The sequence below is a fragment of the Podarcis liolepis genome, assembly GCF_965112155.1.
Source record: "Podarcis liolepis genome assembly, chromosome: 9".
Taxonomy (NCBI): domain Eukaryota; kingdom Metazoa; phylum Chordata; class Lepidosauria; order Squamata; family Lacertidae; genus Podarcis; species Podarcis liolepis.
The window spans coordinates 26,141,675-26,161,731 of NC_139564.1; the positions used below are offsets into that span (position 1 = coordinate 26,141,675).

Genomic DNA, 20,057 nt, shown 5'->3' on the forward strand with positions numbered 1-20,057 from the left:
CTCTGTCTTTCTGCCAATCTGTAATATCTTTCCTCTTTTTTCCAAAACATGCTGCAACAGATGATGGTGAATAGGACAACTGAGGTACCAAAAACAACAGTTTTGTTAATCTACTCCCCCCTCCCCCAGATAATTGCTGCATTTTCCTGTCATTTACAGTTCAAACTGTACCAAATGTCATTTCTAAATGTGCACCAATGACAAAAATGTATATTTTATCCTCTGCTTTGATGTTTTTTCTTTCCTTGTTCTTTTGAGATGGTGGAGAATGTTTTTAGATAACAAGAACTGGGAATTAGAAATGGGAGTAGGCCTATGGGGATAATTTGAAATACAGAGTAATTGCATGTAATATAAGGCCATGACTCCATTAATGCTAATCTGCAGCATGGTTCCTGTGGGTAGTTGTTGGTTATTGATAAATGAAGAGATCCCAGTGGGAACCCCCTCATAGGTATTGAGGTAAAATGTTTCTTTTAATTTTATGTCAGGCATTTATGGAGGTTTTAAATGAAGAGTAGCCTCAAATCTATCACTGGGAGATTGTGTACAGTTTAATATTTTCTACTGTAGCTGTTATACTGTACCATTATTCTAATACGCTTTGGTGAAAAAAAAACATTAATCTTCTAACCAAAGCAATACTTAAATTTGCCATGGAAATGAATTGGCAAGGGTCTCCATTTGGTCTCAAGAACCATCTGGGTTTTGTGATCATATGCTATCAAAACTTTGAAGGGTTTTATGAGGGCTTTTAAGGAACGATTAGGAAACCCAGACAGAATAGGCCTCTTTGCAAGGAGACCATGGTGAGGGGAGGGGACTTGTGCCAGGTGAAAGCTTGCCTCATTGTTAGTTAGGTCAAATGAGCTGGGGAAGTCCAGGTGGTGAAGTGACTCTTCTGAGCATGCTTAGGAACATTGTTTCTTGCTAGAATCAAGGGGATTGTAGTTTTCATTGGTAGAAGACCCAGAGAAGGTTGCTTTGTTGTTGTCTGCATTAATAGAAATGGAAAAACCCCAGATATTAAACTGGAAAATAATGCTTTTGGTTACCTGTTGCAGGAAGTAGTAACATTAATTCTTCTGTTTATAATAATAGGTTGGCACGGGGGGTGTGTGCTTTGGGTTAATGTTTCTCTAGTTTTAAAAAGTTAAATGCTTCCTTATGTAAAAATTGGTGCATTCTGATTAAGACCGTTTCTTTTTTGCAGAGTGGATTCACACCTTTGCACATAGCAGCACACTATGGAAATGTTAATGTAGCAACACTTCTACTCAACCGAGGAGCTGTTGTAGACTTCACAGCAAGGGTATGGATGATTTGCTTTTTTGTGCATTGAGAGAACAATGAAAGGAGGGAGGTCAATGATTGATTCTATGAACTTTCTTTAAATGTCCAAATTAAAACAAAACAAAAAATCATTTACAAGTCTGTTTTGAAAAATTATGAAAAGTAAATGATTCTTACATTTATTCTTGCAACAAATAACCCATTTTTTCCAAAGTATCGGACTGTAATAAATTATCTTTACACAATACACTTATAGGTAGAGGGAAAGAATGTAAATTTCATGCACATGCTTCAAAACACATTAATTGAATTATTAATATAACTTCTGGCATACTTAAAAAAGCTGTGTTGTAGCAAATACCTTATGCTCATTACTCTGTTCACATATGTACTTTGCACACAACAAGCGCCAACTCTTTAATATTCTTTAATGCTTAAGATATGTAGTATATACTGTTCACATTGGAGTTCAGCTACTAGCCATATGCAAATAGAAGCAGGCTTCTGCACACGTATTTCTACGCTTCCTTAATAACTTCCTTGTTCATATGAATGTCCTACTTGAATGCTGTAGGTAACATTGAAGGCCCTGTTCTGTGTCACTTGCCACTGAGTATACGATGGTTAGCCAGGAACAGAGCCTTTTCTACTGTGGCACCTGCTTTATGGAATGTTTTAATTTATTATGGGATTTGTACCGCACCCTTCCTCTAGAAGCGATCCTTCTGGCTCCTTCTCTAGTTGCTTTACAACAGGCAGCGGAAAGTACTTTTGCAGTGTGAGTGTGCCTTTTAATTCAGCAACAGTGCCATCTTAAACATGTCCACTCAAAAGCAAGTCCCACTGAGTTCTCAATGGGGCTTCCTTCCAGGAAACAATGTATAGGCTTCTATCCCAAATTAAATGTATATGGTACAGTGGTGCCCCGCAAGATGAATGCCTCGCAAGACGGAAAACCCGCTAGACGAAAGGGTTTTCCGTTTTTGAGCTGCTTCGCAAGACGATTTTCCCTATGGGCTTGCTTTGCAAGACGAAAACGTCTTGCGAGTGTTCCAATTTTTTTCCACTCCCCCCCTTTTTCTAAGCCGCTAAGCCGCTAATAGCCATTTAGCCGCTAATCCGCTAAGCCTTTAATAGCCGCTAAACCGCTAATAGCCGCTAAACCGCTAATAGCGCTAATCCGCTAAGCCGCTAATATCCGTGCTTCGCAAGATGAAAAAACCGCTAGACGAAGAGACTCGCGGAACGGATTAATTTCGTCTTGCGAGGCACCACTGTAACATGCTTATGTGGGCTTTTAAACTTTCACTGGATGTTGATGATTAAAAAGGGTTGTTTTGTTTTGACAAATTTTGTCAGTCACTTTGAGTATCTTTTAAGTGGGAAATCAATATCACCATCATCAAAAAGAAATAAATCAGTGTCAGGCAATTGGTCCTCTCCCTAGGCAAATTCCCCATGCTTTCCCTGCACTCCTCATCAGCCTTGCTCTGTGCCTACCTGGGTGTTTTCACCTGGCTGGATTGTGTCCTTATTTGTAATAATGCTTCTTGCTTGCTGGATGGAGAGGTGTGGGTGTACAAAACCCCTGCTTTTTGCATGTCTGTAATTCAGCCTACCTTGCCAAGGTAAGAGTCACATCCATTGCTACACCCACTTTTGTCTTTAGCTCTGCCTGTCACTGGCATGTGGATCTCAGAAGGTTCCCCTCAAGAGAATGTGGTCCTCAAACTGAAAAAAGATTCCCCACACCTGCTCTACAGGGTCCTGTCCATGTTCCCTCCCTGCATCCCAGCTGCTGGGACTATGTACACATAACAGCTGTTCAGGACAAGGAGATGTATTTAAGCTACAGTCCTGGGAGGAAATCCGACTGATCTTACTTCTGAGGAGGCATGCATAGAATTGAGCTATTAATTAGAATTGTTTCCCCATCTTGCCACTGAACTGCTGAAAGCTTGATTGACAATTCCCTGAAAGGGCTATGTATGGTCAGCCTTGGCTGCTGCATGCACAAATGAATAAGGTTTTAAGGTTTGCCTCTTCTTAATATTTTATTTATTTACATGGTTTCTATCTCACACCTTCAACAGGGTTTTCCCAGGATGACTAACAATTTAGCAAGGAGCAATTAAGATACAATTTAAAAAATAGTAGACAGAAAATACAAAAAACCCACCATACAACAAAATGTAGAAAATAATAAAATAATGTGTACAAACTAAACACCTGCATCTTAATATATTTCTGTGGATTGCTTTTCCTGTTTTCTACCAAGAGACCTAACCCACAGCTGAAATATGTGCAATGACAATTGGAAAAAATGAAGGATGAGACAAAACCTTCCCACCTAATTAGGACCTTTTTAATGCTGATATTTGTTACAATAATAGGCTTCATTGTGTCTTAGCTAATGTGCTATGATTGTTGCTGTATATTTAAGCACACCAGTATGTTATGAATATTGATTTATTTGTCTTGCATACAGCGTGAATGTGATGTTCGATGTTTGGTGAATGTTTTTGTTGCTACTTAGTAAATCAGTGAAGAACCTCCTGAAGATACACAAAATACCCTTTAAAAGTGCACATTTGAAATTATGTAGGCATATTACTCTCATGAGATTTTTGTGCATACATCAACAGGAACATTTGGACCTGCGTTATTGCATTCAAATTAAGTAATTATACTGATTAACAATTGAAATTTCATTAGTTACTAAATGAAGATAAGTGAAGTCTTCCATACAAAATTGCCGCCCCTTCCCAGTTCTCATGAATTAGAACTGTTGTAGTAAACTTCAGTTTATTCAAACAAAATGTTAAAACATAACAAAGATCAGATTTATAGTTATAAAAAATGCATATATTTTAGTTCCATTTAACAGCATTTGCAAATTATTGCTATGAATATTTTTCTCAAGATAGGACAGTGCTAACTGTTTTCTGTATGCTGTGATGCATCTTCTATATTGTATCATGTCAAAACGCAAAGCCATCCCCATTGAACCTCTTCAAGTCCATCATGCTTTTTGTTTGTTCTTTTCATGGTGTAGAATGGAATCACCCCACTGCATGTGGCTTCCAAAAGGGGAAACACAAACATGGTGAAGCTCTTGTTGGATCGTGGAGGGCAGATCGATGCCAAAACCAGGGTGAGTGTTTCTATTCCCTGAATGTCGCCCTGCACCTCCTTCCCCCCTTCTGTTTCTTTGTTGGTTTATGCAGGGATCAGAAATATGAACAGCAATATGCATTCCTTTAGAGGTAGCCATTAAGGAAGCCATTGTTTGCATTCAAGTCTTGAGTCCAAAGATTTTGTTCTGTGACTGAAAGGAGAATTTCCACTCATTGAAGAGGTTGTTTTACTCATGAAAGGAGTAACTCTATGATGGTAATTCCTTCTGTCCATGGAGCAAAAACTTTGGATACTGAACGCTCTTGCTTCACATTTGCCACTTTACTTAAGTGATGCCTCAAAATTTTATTCAGTGCCACGTCATCTTACAGAGGAAGCTGTCCACTCTTGTTGAACTTCTCAGCAAAACTTCCAAGAGTTCCTAGAATTAATTATAGACTGTTAACAAGTCAAGGAAGATATGATTGCAGGACAAGGCATCAAACTTCCCATACACCAACCCATATAAATAAGAGACCAATAAGACTGGTTTTGGGTCAAAACAGGCCACAACTTTATTGAATACGGATGGAAGAGGTTTGGCTTGGGCATAGGGCAATCTAAATACTTCCGGCCCGCCTGCCGAAAGTGACACATGGTCAATCCAGTCAGGGGTTCCTAAGACTTAACATCAAATAGGGTGACCCCTGCGGGGACCGCCACCTTCAGCCCTGGCCCAGGGGCAGGCAGAGACTACAACCTCCCTTCCGTCCAAAACAAAGGATTGCCCCAATGCCCAACCAGTTATGACAATTGCTATGAGGTAGGCAAAACCCACCAGACCAGAGCCAATTAGTCCGGTGGGCAAATTCTTACCCGGCTCCATAAAGAACGGCAACCACTGTAGCCACAGCAGAGTCATTGATTAGCAGCGTAAACCATGGGTGGGCGGGTGAGGAAACCTGGCACAGGAACAAACAGGCTGTGCCCCAGGTGTAGACTGCTTAAATGGACAAGGGGTGACTCCGAAGGAAGCCCACCATTGGCTCCATCAGCTCCGCACACTGGCACAGCCCAGGTCCCAGCCTGTACCTCCATTTGCCAAAGCAGGGTGCAGGCTAGGATCTGGTTACTGATAGGTGGCGGGGGCTTATGCCCCCTCCTCCCATCAGGAAGGGCACTGCAGATTGAATTCCTCCGCCGGGGCCCCAGTGAAGCCTCCTCCATCCTGCAGTGCTGCAGCACCAAAAGGCGTGAGCGGACTTGTCCTAACAGTAACTGAGAAACCACAAGCAGAATGCTAATCTTGAATTCAACAGATATAATTTATTTTGGTTTTAAGATTTATTTAGAAGTAAAAGAGAAAGACCTTAGAGCTGAAAAATGGTCTGTGGCCCTGGCAAATAATTGCTGGTTGAAGTATTGGACACTGTGTTTGCATACTAGTGTAGAAAAACAAACAGTTGTGTACTGCAGACACACACACACACAGAGAGAGAGAGAGAGAGAGAGAGAGAGAGAGAGAGAGAGAGATTCATTTGTGTATGAAAGGTAGGCGAGAGCAAGCAAATGTCCTTTTTGATTAATGAAGCTTCAGTTCTGGGACAGAGTTACAGACAAAAGTATTTTAGAATCGCAGTTTAGGCACCTATTCTATCCAAGCATGAAAGTACAATGTGATTGCTCTGGTCACACTTTTAATTTGTTATACATTATTCCCTATCTTTTGAACATGCTATATTGCTCAACTGGCTAGATCAAAGTGCAGCCTTGCCATATGTGATCTGTACAGGACCACCTCCAGTTTCTCACAAAGAATCTAATTTTAAAAGTCTTTCATTGTTTGGCTTATCACCCCTGTCAGCTGGGAGTGTCGCTCAAAGCTGCTAGCACACAGACACCCACACAGAACCTAGTGAGTGTCCCAAAGCACTGGCACCCTCATTTGCACAGGTTTAGCACTGTCCTTTCTCTTCATTCTCAAGGACACTGCTGACAGCTTCTCAGTGTGGGAGATTCCAGAGCTTTGTGGTTTTGTTTGTCAGTGTCACGCTATTGTGTGGTGTCCTTGTGTCAGGCTTTGATCCGTTTACGTCCTCTTTGTTTTACCTTTGCTCTGTCTGCTTAGCTATGGCCATAACTAAATAGAGCAATAAAAAACCAAATAGGAATGATGTGACACTTGCCAGTTTTCAAGGATACAGTGAGTCTAGCTTTGCCATTTGTCAATTGGAGAAGTGAATAGAAAAGCACCTTTATATCCCAGTGATTTAGCAATTTGTAACCCACTCCAAAGGGACGCGGGTGGTGCTGTGGGTTAAACCACAGAGCCTAGTACTTGCCGATTAGAAGGTCGGCGGTTCAAATCCCCGCGACGGGGTGAACTCCCGTTGCTCGGTCCCTGCTCCTGCCAACCTAGCAGTTTGAAAGCACGTCAAAGTGCAAGTAGATAAATAGGTACCGCTCTGGCGGGAAGGTAAACGGCGTTTCCGTGTGCTGCTCTGGTTCACCAGAAGCAGCTTAGTCATGCTGGCCACATGACCCGGAAGCTGTACGCCGGCTCCTTCGGCCAGTAAAGCGAGATGAGCACCGCAACCCCAGAGTCGGTCACGGCTGGACCTAATGATCAGAGGTCCCTTTACCTTTACTTTTACCCCACTCCAAACAACCAGAAATGCTGCTGCCTCCTCTTTTGGCTTCAAACATTGCACCCTACCTGGTAGATGGGACTTGGAAGCCAAACTGCACATTACAAACAAGGCAGTTTCTGGAGGGGACAATTACCTCCTACTGTTTCTCCATTTCAGCTCACACACTACAGTTTTCCCCACTTGTGTGGTTTAAGAAGCATGTTAACTCATGATATGACCATAGGGCTCAGAAGGAGGAAGCGAGGCTGTGAGCAGCTTAAATTTTTGGTTTAAGTGCAATACAGAGAATGTGCTTCTCCTTATTTTCTATGGCCAGAACCTTAGCCACAGGCATTCTGCTGTTAAGAAAAATGTGGCAAACAGCAGAAAACGAAGATGGTATCTGAGTGAACAATACAAAACCAGGGAAAATCACACTTAAACTCAAGGAAAGGCTTTATTATTTTGACAGAATGTGCAAAATTATCACCGGCAGACTTTATTAATAAATTCTAATTATGTTTCTTTAAGGGCCTTCCCAATATATCTCTTGGGTGATTGCAGTTAAACACAAACCCACTGAATGTTGCTGTTAAACTGAAAGAAAATGCTCCCTCAGAATTGGCTTTTGATGGTGTGCTTACTGAGCAGAAATCAGAGCAGCCTCTGGATTTCTGCCTTTCCTGGACTTTCCACTTCTAGGTCCAAAACACTTGTTTCTTAGGGAACAGCTGACAATTGCTGAACTGATGAACAAGGCCGCCTGCTATCTGTAAAGCTTATAAGGCCCCAGAGATTTGCCATAGTACTCTTGTTGCTCTGCTTCCTGGTTGTAGACAGAAAATAGGACCTGGCCATCAAACGGACTGGAATTTTGGCAAGAAGTGAATCTGTCAGTAGAGTCCTACAGCTGGCAGCATGACTCAGTGAGATGTAGAGCACCTCACGAGTCACAAACTGGTGAGATGATCTGAATTCAGGTACAGCTATTTGAAGAGATTCCTTCTTTATTCATTAATTTATTTGAAAGCTTTTATAAACTGCTTAAAATTGAAAAATCTCCCAGCAGTATACAAAAATAATATAAAAACTATAAAACAGACCCACAGAAGCTGTTAAACAGCATTGTAAAAACAGATGTGCATTTGTAAATTGTCTAGAGTTGGGTATTTTTCAATCAAGCAGTATATACGTTTTGTTAAAAAAAACTAAAACTAAATAAATGAAGGAAGAAAATGAGACAGATCAAAACAGGAATTCAGAAATAGCAGGCTTGGTCAAAAAATTATGTCCTCCCAGAATCATTTAATTTTCCTCACTGTGGGGCTCATTGTGGTTTAATCTGAGTGGGTTTTTCATGATTCAGTAATGAGCTCTGTTTTCACACTGAAGCTGAGCACTGCTCTTGTACTCCATATTTTGGTTTTCTCATTTCAGGACACTTGAAGCCTGTGCCTTGATAGGGCACTATTTGAAGGGTGTACATATTGTCACCAGGTTTCAGTTGCCATGCGAAGATAGGTAGGGAACAGGGTTACCTTAAAGGCACAGCTGTGCACAAATGGCCTCTCAAAATTCTCCAACCTGTTGGTGAGCAGAGTATTCAGGGCAACCATTTCACGCTTTTTTCCAGCAGGAAGGACAATTATCCAGCAGTGGATGGGGTTCAATTATCTCCCCACCCCTTAATTTTGTTTGTTTGTTTGGAAATATGTGTGCATGTTGCTGCTGCCAGCAATGGCAACAACCACTGACCTGGCACTCCATGGCATTGAGATGGCATCGTGGGGGACAAAATGGCCATCCCCACAAATAATACATTAAACAATCTTAAGATGCCAACACTCATTTAATAAAGTTTTATGTAAACTGGCAGTACTGTTAAGGGGAAAAAATAAGCATAAACATTAATTTACGAGTTAAATACCTGGAAGAATTGATCGGTCATGAATAAAAAAATGCTATGTCAGATTGTTATGCCTAGTTTCAAAAAGTTATTTTACAAATCTCATTCGCAATTCACTGCCATGTCCACAGTAATAATAGAAGCTTATGTGAAACGGTTATTGCAATAATATGTTTGAGATTATGTTGGGCAAGGAGAGAGGAAGTGTTTGCTTGCTTGCTTGATTTGCTACTTTGCTACACCTTTACTGGTTTGACTGAGGACGTGGGCCTGTAAGGTAGCAGCATGTACCGTACAGCTTTTATCTTGTCTCAGGTGGATTTCTCATTTTGTATTAGAGCCCCAAACAGGGAACCAGGGGAATAAATTATTTCCCTTGTGTCTCTACCCTATATTTTAGACATTCTTTGGTTAAGCAGTGAAGTTGTGCTTCTACAAAACAAGCTAGAAGTTTCATGGCAGCACCTTCAGCAGTGGGAGAACTGAGATCCCTTTGATTACAGGAAACCACTGCCCCACTGTTCATTCCTAGCCACTGGTGCCAAAGAGGAGCTACACCAGGGCTACAATGGGCTATTATTCTGGTTTTGCTACTTTCAGTGTATTTCTGGGATCCAGAAGCTGTAACTGCAGCAGTCAAGTGACTTTCATCTAACAAGGATTTATTTTGCTGCTAGGGGTAGGAACCTGTGGCATGACAAATGTTGCTGGAGAATAGCTGTTATCATTCCTGACAATTGACCATGCTGGCTGTTTCTAATGAGTTGGACTCATGTTAAGCTTGTGGTCCACTAAGACCCCTAGATTCTTTGAACATGTGCTACTGGAATGTCAGGTGCCCCCATTTTATAATTTTGCAGATGGTTCTTCCTGCCTAAATGTAGAACTTTACATTTGTCCCTATTGAAATTCATTTTGTTAGTTTGGGCCCAGTTTTCCAATCTGTTAAGGTAATCTTGAATCCAAATTCTGTCTTCTGTGGCATTAGCTGCCCCTCCCAGTCTGGTGTCATCTGCTCAATCCCCCACCCATGCCATTTATCAGGATGTTGAACAACAATGGGCCCAGGACAGAACCCTACAGCACCCCACTTGTCACTTTTTCCCGGGATAATGAGGAACCGTTAGTGAACTCTTTGGGTTTGGTCAGCCAATTATCTACAAATCCACTTAACATTTACCATGTTCAACCCACATGGTACCAGCTTCCCTGCAAGAATATCATGGGGGACTTTGTCAAAAGCCTTCCTGAAATCAGCATTCCCTGATCTTTTGATAGATGTGCAGCCAGTGCAGGTGTTTTACCAGTCATGTCACATGTTGTTGGTCACGTACTGCCATCAGCAGTCTGGCTGCTGCATTCCACACCAGCTGGAGCTTCTGGTTCATGCCCAAGGGCAGCCCCCCATAGAGTGTGTTTCAGTAATCCAGCCTCAGGGTTCTGAATGCATGGACTACAGAGGTCATTAAGCCTTAAGTTCTATTCCATAGATTTCAGTACTTAGTTGCAAGTAACTCTTGTTGAATTGTGTCCTATGGAGTTCACGGGTATGTTTGCAAATCTATACAAAAACAACATCCAATATGACTTGGGTAAATTTATGTTCTTTTGTGTGCCTTCCTTCTGTTCCTTCATATAGCAGTGTCCTTCAGAGTTTACTTTGAACACAATTATTCCTTCCACGTTTCTTTGCTCTCCGAGGTCTGGAGTCACCTAGGATGCACTCAGTTCTCTAAATCTTTCATAGACTTGTCTTTTGCTAACCGTCATGTTCAGTGGCAGAGAAGCCTTGCAAGTGCTTTGGGACAGGATGTTCTTCTGCAGCAAAGAGACGGTGCTGTCACAGCAAGTTTGCCAAATGGTTGTTAGGGCCTGCTTGCTTTTCAGCCTTAAATTAAGGCTTCTTCCACTGTTGATTCTATGTTATGTTTTTAAGGTCTATTGCCCTTTTAGTTCCCCCCTTGCCCAAACCTCCGCAGCACTGTGTTTTTTACCCCTGTTTCAAAAGTAACCTGAGGCAACACAGGTATTCCAAAATAGTGGAGAAAGATATTGGCAGAAAATGCTTCTTCTCTTTCTTCTGCTTAAGAACAGGGGACTGGTGTACATTACCACAGCCATGTGGAAGCTGCTAGGAAATAATTATGCCCATGGGGATAGGGAGAGTGGCAGCTGATCGCTTTGGTTACCTGAATTCTGTAATGTCTCTTCATGCCACATCTTCATAAGTGGTGATGGACCTTGAATGATACCATGTGATTTGAGTGACAATTAGTACCCCAACAATACTCCTCACATTAAAGGCCCAATTTTGCTGCAGGTGTGGTTTTTTTTTGGGGGGGGTGTTCGTAGGTGCAGAATACTGTATTCCATGAGCACAAGAGTGTTGGGTATGATAAACATTTCACTGTTTTTGCTTTTTTAAAGGATGGACTGACTCCACTTCACTGCGCTGCACGAAGTGGACACGACCAGGTTGTAGAACTACTCCTAGAACGAGGTGCTCCACTGCTTGCCAGGACCAAGGTGGGTAACTCACAATAGAAGAGGCCTTAGACATTTGTCTGGTTTTGAAATATCAAGGTAGATTACAGTACTTATGCATAAAGCATAAAATCTGGAATGTGAGTAAATTGTGGTACAGACATATATAGCAATACTCTGCTGGATTCCTGCACATAAACACAAGTAGACTTTAACTCAGGCCGCCACACACCAGCCTGGAGAATGAGGTCTAACTTAGATTAGTGCTTTTGTACTGTTCTTTATGTATAGGAATGTTTTCCTGCATTTTCTCCCACAACCAGGAGTGTGTTCAACAAAGCCACATGAGAATATCTCAGACGAACCTTGTTCAATTCACATTGCTGGAAATGTGGTAGACAGCAGGTTGGGTCCAAATTAGGGATACAGGAGCATTCCCTTGTTTGCCCTCCATGGGTGCATTCCAAGCAAATGTGCAGATATTCTTGAGGGTTGTGTACCCCTTCTAACCAAATAATTGGGCAATTCCTAGTCAGTGTGCTGTGTTTTTACTATTCCAGTAGGGTTTGTAAGTTATTTTGAAATTCTTCTGCTGCAGCAAGGGTGCTCACATTATTGGGCATAAATCGGTCATATCTATTAATTTCAGTGGGCTCCATGTAAGACCATGTAAGACCTGTGAGTCTGGTGCAGTTTTGAACTTTGGTCTTATGTCTTGTGCAGAATGGACTCTCTCCGCTTCATATGGCAGCCCAAGGTGACCACGTGGAGTGTGTCAAACACCTACTGCAGCACAAAGCTCCTGTCGATGATGTCACGCTGGATTACCTGACTGCCCTCCATGTTGCTGCACACTGTGGCCACTATCGTGTCACCAAACTTCTGCTGGACAAGAGAGCAAATCCAAATGCTCGTGCTCTGGTAAACCTTTCCTGTACCTCTACTGGAACGCAAGGGGTCTTTGGACATTCTCCTCCACACATGCAGTGAATGCATGAAAAGGACTCAGTGCTTACTGATCTCTACCCCTGATGTTAGCATGCCTACTGCCTCTGCCCCCAGTGTCCATGCAGCTTGCATGGGCATTATGGGGGCAGGGCCTCTTGGACTACAGATGCCAGGGCTGAAGCCAGCAAGCACATGGTTCCCCTTCCTGCTCCACACATTCAGTGTTCATGTGGAGGGGGAGCATCTGCAGAGAGCCACAGTCACATTGATCCAGCTGCTTCTTGTGACTGTCCGAACTCTCATGTGTGCATGCAGTTTCTACCTCTTCAGGGGGTTCCCCATTGCTCCCTGCAATAAAGGGGTACACATTGCATTCTGTATTGAAAGGAGTGTGTAGTGAGCTACGCAAATGACAATCTAATGGTTCTAATGTGTGATTCTAAACATTGCAGTCTCTGCCACTGCCTAATAATTCTAATTCAGTAGGTATGTTCACACTGAACTCATATTTGCTTGTAGGAGGTTGCAGCCTTTTTGAGGGGAGGCAAGGAAACTAGATCTATTAGCAGGTGGCTTTGGGCTTCTCTTCCCCTCCCAACCCCCTCCTCCCTCCAAGCCTCCCTTGCCTCACAGCAAACTATTTGTAAGGTCCACTCCATTTCAAAAATAGTTTGTATTATGGTGAGCGTCAATGTTTAAAAATAAAATCCACCAAGTCAATGCAAGCCCCTTGCGTGTGTCCAAGCAGCTCTCTGAATTCTGGCCCAAGTTCTCTGCAGTGCATTAACCGTCCTCGCAGCTGCCATATAGTCTCTTTAATATTTCAGCACCATGGATTCTAAGGCTGCAATACAACCCCACTTACACAGAAGTAACCATGAGTTGTCCATTAGGATTGCAGCCTAAGTAGACTCCACCCTATGCTGATTATTAATTGGCATTTAAAACAAGCTGTGTTTGAAATTCAGGTTTCCAGACTGTTGACGTAATTGGCATCAATTGGCTTATGGCTCAGACAATTCAATTGATATGCCTCTCCAAAGGAAGAATTATGTTTTTATGATGTATAATAGGTAAGCTGTTGCTGTTGATGGCTATTCTCACAACTTTACTTGTATTATTTATTCTAGCCGATAAAACAGCTAAAATTGCAGTTAATTGACTAAAACAGCTCTGTCTGGAAACTACGTAAAGAGAAGGATCTTCTGTTTCTTTGATGCTATGTGAACATTTGGTTTAACAGAAGCTGCTAATATCACTTCCCATCAGTTGTCATGTTTGCCTATTTCCAAAACAGGACTATTTCTGAACTATTTCTAGTTCAGAAATAGTGTATCTAAAAATTAAGTAGCTTCACAGTTAACATAAAAAAAAGAAAAAGATTTTTAAAAAGGCACTTTAATTCCTAGTGTCCTCATTCTTTACAGAGTTCTGATGCTTAGTGCTTCATAAAAAGCCATTTGAAGAGCACTGGCCTCCTAGTGGCACAAAGTAATACACACAACAGCAAGCCTTAATCAAAACCTTGTCGTATATTGCTGCATACATACATAGATACATAATAATCCAACTTGCAACTTGAACGGAAAAATGTTGCTTGTGTTGGCTTTCAGTTCATGGTCTCTTTACTGCCATGTGCAGTATTCGCGTTTTGGCATCCCACTTCAAATGTTACTTTTGGCATGTCAAATAGTGAATCTTGCATGGAGTGGCAGAAGTGTACTGCTAACTCACCACAGGTTAAAGCTGCCAAGTGTCAGCCTGAGAAAGGGGTTGCTCATGCTTGCCCTGTCCCCAGAGGTTTGTGAGAGAGAAAGCCCTTTAAGCAGTAGCTGTGTCATCTGATACCAGAAAAGAGCCCTGTTCTCGATTTTTCCATGATAAACAGATGACTCAGCTTTTATTTTTATTTTATTTATAAAACATACACACACCATGTATGATTTCACATTTCCAAATGAAACAACAGATAATTCTGGTGTGTTTCAACAGATTTTTAAATTATTAAATTACTGAACTTAGTCATTAGAGACCAATGTCACACCTAAGCTAATTGTCAAACATAAGTGGCTTCAGTCAGGAGTGGTGATATTTTTTCATTACCTTTTAGCAACTGTTAGAAAAAGAACAGCCAAGCAACAACACCATTCATTCTCGCTTCTCTAACACAGGTATTAATTAGTGAGACAGTTAAAACTTAGAGTAAATCAGAGATGTGAAGACATGCCCCCCCCATTTTTTCCTAATATTTAAAATAAAAAGAAGGGGGAAAGTTATGGAGTATTTACTTTCAAAATGGTTATGTGTGAAGGACTTTTCAAAATGGTATTTTAAAATCATAGTGCTGTGAATCATATTTACACATTTTGGGATAGCACTATTTTTCATGTGAAGATCACCACACAAATTAAATTGCAGATGGGACACATTCTGTATTTTAAAAAAGGCACTTTAGCTTCACACATTCTGTGTCTTCATTCATGCTGGGATTAAATGGGAATAAACTGGCCCTGGAGTATATGCTTTTTCAGTATGTCGGAACCTGACGTTACTGAAGAAAATCTGATAATCTAACGCTGTATGAGAACTGAGGGGTGCATGCTATAACTAACCTGATTGTCTTTTGCACAGAATGGTTTTACTCCACTGCACATTGCTTGCAAGAAAAATCGCATTAAAGTCATGGAACTGCTGGTGAAATACGGGGCTTCTATCCAAGCTATAACAGAGGTAGAGAAATTTCCTAAAGAAGCATCTCTCCCCACTATTTCTTCCTTCTCTTAGTTCCGCACTCTCCTTTTAAATAAATGAGGAAGATCCTAAAGGCGCTCTGCAGAGGAGTAAAATTGCTGTTGCTTTATTTCACAGTCGGGCCTTACACCAATACACGTGGCTGCGTTTATGGGGCATTTGAACATAGTTCTCCTTCTGCTGCAGAATGGAGCCTCTCCAGATGTCACTAACATTGTGAGTATGGCTTACATCTGAGTAATCATAGTTTTGCTGCACTGCAAAATTTGTCTTGCATAAATGCATATAAAAGGGGGGGGAGGATGTGGTTTTCTTTCTTTTGCTCTTCTGTCTGTCTTTGGTTTAGTTATTATATATAGATATATATTTAACTTCTCAATAAAGAAAATCTTAAGTGTTTAAGAGGCAATGTTGCTTTGAGCCTGTGTGGTGTACTGGTTAAAGTGTTGGACTAGGACCTGGGAGACCAGAGTTCAAAACTCCACTTGGTCATAATACACTTGGGCCAGTCACTGTCTCTCGGCCTAGCCTATCACACAGGGTTTTGTGGGAATTAAATGGTGATGAGGAGGAGGAGAACCACCTTGAGCTCCTTGGAGGAAAAGGTATTATATAAATGCAATAGATTAACAAATTTCAGGTTCCTTGACTTTAAAAAAAATGACACCTTTGTGGTATTGGCAGACTTGACTTGACTATAGTAATAAGTGTTTGTGTACATAAACAAACATACCTCTAGCTACCATCAATAGTCTTCAAAATAAACTTTGATTAAAAAATTGAATGCCCTTGAAAGAAAATAATTCATTCTAAACATGTTTACATGGAAGTTAGTTGTTTTGAATTCATTGAGATTTAGTTCCTAGTAAGTATAAGATTGCTGCCCAAATCTAATTACGCGTCAGATTCAACTTTTGCCTGTGCTATTTGCCAAATGCTTAAATCATCCAAGTGTAAAGGCAAAATAGCCTTTTATAATATTTATTACTAACAATCAAGATTGCTTAAGTGAAGCCAGTCCTAATTCTCTATTTATACATACAGTTAATTTTGCCGTGTATAATTTATTCATGGAAATTAAGTTAACAAAATTACAGCTGGGAAAATAACCAAGGAGCATAAAACAGACGGAAAAACATTTCAATCTGAAGTTTTTAATACCTAATTATTGTTTGGTATTATCATGCGGGTGGTGCTGTGGGTTAAATCACAGAGCATAGGGCTTGCCGATCAGAAGGTTGGTGGTTTGAATCCCCGTGATTGAGTGAGCTCCCATTGCTTGGTCCCTGCTCCTGCCAACCTAGCAGTTCAAAGGCACGTCAAAGTGCAAGTAGATAAATAAGTACCGCTTTGGTGGGAAGGTAAACGGCGTTTCCGTGCGCTGCTCTGGTTCGCCAGAAGCGGCTTAGTCATGTTGGCCACATGACCCGGAAGCTGTACGCCGGCTTCCTCGGCCAGTAAAGTGAGATGAGCGCCGCAACCCCAGAGTCGGCCACGATGGGACCTAATGGTCAGGGGTCCATTTACCTTTACCTATTATCACTTAAACCTGACAGTTGAATCAGTTATTGTTTTCAGAAGTTAAATTTAACTTGAATGGTCTGCAAAACTAAAAGTCTCATGGAGATTCATGGAACTATTCTAATGTGAATAATATGTTTTGGATTATGGAAAGATCTGTAGAAACACCGTGATACATCTGGAACTACCAGAGAGATGACCTAGTCATGTTGTGTCCTGTCAACTGAATTATAGTCTCTTTATCAGGAGGTTATATATTGCTGGTTGTGAGCAGGGTCATTCCTCTCCTGTCCACATCTCCATCCTATTTGGTCTGCTGGCAGATACATGATTGAGGTGGTGATGCGTGAGGCAAAGCAGAACTCAGGCTGGGTATAGGGTGAGGTTCAGGCTAGATACTGGGCATAATGTGCTAGTTCAAGGTGAGGGGAAGGGTGTTACAATATGGATGCAATGCGGCAGCGAGCTGCAGCTAGCTGGAAAGCAAAACATGATGGGAATGTTGTGACTGTACCGTGGGAACAGAGGGACAGTCTATTCACAGTGCTGAGCACCGGATTTAGCTCAGAGTGTAATGTGACCTGTACAGGAAGTACAGGAGGTGGAGTTTGGCTCTCTGCTGATGGAGTCTGAAGAGAGCAGACGTGTTTCTCTGTAATGCTGCAAGGACAGAAATAAAGGCATGTAAATACATTTCTGTCTATCTCTTTCCCCTGCCTGGGGGGGGAGAGGGAGAGTGGTGTGTTCTTCTCACGTTTGAGGAGGATCGCCGATCGTGACCTAGCCTGGATCCTGCTGGAGAATGCAGACAGGGAGGTCAACCAGGATTCAAGCCGGGTGCCTGGAGAGTGGCCAGTTTCTCCTGATAAGGCTTGATTTCCTAACTGAATCAGGGCTCAGGCTGTGCTCTAGAAACATAGCACTTCAATGTCACTTCATCAAGGAGCAAACTGAGCCCTATATAGAAGCAGCAATAGGTGCATCCTAAGTGTTAGTCCCAAAGCAGAAAGGAGCTGCTTTGATTAAAGGGGCCCAACCACCCCATTCCTCCTCCTGGGTCTTCAGTGATGTCATCATAAGTCCAAGTACAGCACCGCCAGGTTCTCTGGCTGGAGGGATAGTGTCCCCCCATTGGTGAAGATTAATCTAGCCTCTTGTTTCTAGATATATGGCCCTCAAAGACATGCTCAGCAGTGGCATTTTAGGAGGAATTGCTAAATGGAATCATAGCTGAAAGCAGTGGGGTTTTTTCCCAGGGGGTACTCAAGGGTACGCAGTACAGGCACTGTTTTTGGTTGTTGTTGTTGTTAAAAATTGTGACACTTACTGTAACAACTTCATGGTGAGTACCAGCACCTATTTTTCTAGAAAAAAACACTGGTTGGAAGGGACCCTGAGGGTTATCTAGTGTAACCTCCTGCAATGCAGGAATCTCAGTGCATGGTCCCCCATCCAATTTGAAACCATATTGGATCTTTCTTAGCTTTGCAAATGTGCTAGCACTTTTATTGCTGCACCACTAGGAGGATATTCACTCATATTCTGCCTCCATAGTCAGAGGCATTGCCGCCAAATACCAATTGCTGGAGATCACAGAGCTCTTGCACTCATGTTGCAGACTTTCTGCAGGCATCTGGTTGACCAATGGAAGAACAGGATGCTGAACTAGATGGGCCATTGGCCAAATCCAGCTTAGTTTTCTTATGTTCTGACTAGCTTTGCATTAGTGACATTTTGGATATTAGGAGCAGAGGCTTTGCTTCCATTGCACTGAACATTGACCAGTATGAATGAAACTAATAAGGTTTTCATTCGGGTGGCTAACACATTAAAAAAATCTGGGGTTTGTTTTTTTCAGCGTGGTGAGACTGCATTACATATGGCTGCTCGTGCAGGACAGGTGGAAGTGGTGCGCTGCCTCCTGAGGAATGGTGCACTAGTTGATGCCCGAGCAAGGGTAGGTGTTTTCATATATCTGCCTCTGCACTTTATTACAAAAGCAGAAGAGTTTCTGAGTGTGCTATCTACAGGTCGTCCCCCTGCCCCCCACTCCTAGCCCTTGGGTAATTTTGTAGATTTATTTGTAGTGGAGAAAACATTCCGTATGTATCTACCTTTTGAACACATCTAGAATAATTATTTGAAACTGGGGGAAATGAGGCTTCATCTTTAATAACAACAGTCCCACTCTAACTTCTGTCCTTCTTTGAGTTGTAGGAGGAACAGACTCCATTGCATATTGCCTCTCGCTTGGGTAAAACAGAAATTGTCCAGCTGTTACTGCAACACATGGCACACCCAGATGCAGCAACTACTAATGGGTATACACCGCTGCACATCTCTGCCCGAGAAGGTCAAGTTGATGTAGCATCAGTTCTTTTGGAAGCAGGTGCAGCACACTCTTTGGCTACCAAGGTAAAATCTGAAGTTTTGGTACAAACAGTCTAATAGTGAGCTGGCTAATGCTAGTCTCTCTCTGTTGATCGGGAATAAGGGTGCTTGCTTAATTTGACTGCTGTGAATTCTGATATGAACTGACGTGATGCACACCTTCCAGATTGGAACTGACAGCACAGTTCTACAAGTTCCAATCATCTGAAAGGTATAGAGCAGGTCAGGTCATATCAAAATTCACAACCATCAAATAAAGCAAGCATCCTTATTCCTATACAATAGATAGAGAGACCTGATGAGGATTTGATGAAGCGCTTGGTGTCTACACAGAAGGAAGATTGATTGAGGTCAATGGGTCTTACTCTCAGAAAATTCTTAGTATCAGAATATATTTAGAAATGTGTATTTTGAGTAGGGATGGGGGGGGATTAAATTCCATTTCAATTTACCCAATTTACACCTTCCAAAACAATATATGAACCAAAACACAGCCAATCTTCAAAATTCCAGTTCTCAGAATTTTGCAATGCAGTTCTTCAGCCAAGTAATGTGCACAAAACTTCATGTACTAAAATACAAGTGTACATTAAAATGCATATATATTAGTGAAAGTAACATACGAAATGCTTTATTATTAGGGGAAATATGCTTTGTAAGTTTTTTTGTGTGTATTGGAAGAAATTCACGTTAAAATTTAGATGAATTTTATTGAGGATCTTATTTTCTTTAAAAAACACACACAAACTGATGTCGAAATGTAGGAAACTGAAGATGGAAAAATCAGAAACAGGGAGAAACTGAGATTGATAGATTAATTCATCCCAAATATTGAGAAGAAAGGTACATTTAAAAGTGAATTTTCATGCAGGTTCTGAAAAAATGCAGAAAAAGTGGAAATAGGATAGCAAGGGCTTATTTGTGAATACAAGAGTGACATGAACCAGAAGTAGCCTGATTTGTACATCTCTAAATATGAATAATAGTAGCGCTATAGTTAAGTTAGAAGTGGCTGG

The 20,057-nt window shown here is 41.5% G+C and overlaps 1 protein-coding gene across 22 annotated transcripts in view; it reads left to right on the plus strand.

Moving 5' to 3' along the window:
- ANK2 (ankyrin 2) overlaps positions 1–20,057 on the plus strand; it is a 322,811-nt gene that overhangs the window by 223,160 nt on the left and 79,594 nt on the right. For 19 of the 22 annotated variants that reach the window (XM_083459163.1, XM_083459178.1, XM_083459166.1 and 16 more), the window contains 9 exons: positions 61–84; positions 1,214–1,312; positions 4,349–4,447; positions 11,374–11,472; positions 12,154–12,351; positions 15,010–15,108; positions 15,247–15,345; positions 18,509–18,607; positions 18,868–19,065. In XM_083459163.1, coding sequence (XP_083315289.1) covers positions 61–84; positions 1,214–1,312; positions 4,349–4,447; positions 11,374–11,472; positions 12,154–12,351; positions 15,010–15,108; positions 15,247–15,345; positions 18,509–18,607; positions 18,868–19,065 — 1,014 coding nt within the window. The remainder of the gene's footprint in view (positions 1–60; positions 85–1,213; positions 1,313–4,348; positions 4,448–11,373; positions 11,473–12,153; positions 12,352–15,009; positions 15,109–15,246; positions 15,346–18,508; positions 18,608–18,867; positions 19,066–20,057) is intronic. The other 3 variants (XM_083459168.1, XM_083459171.1, XM_083459169.1) reach the window with 2 other exon arrangements.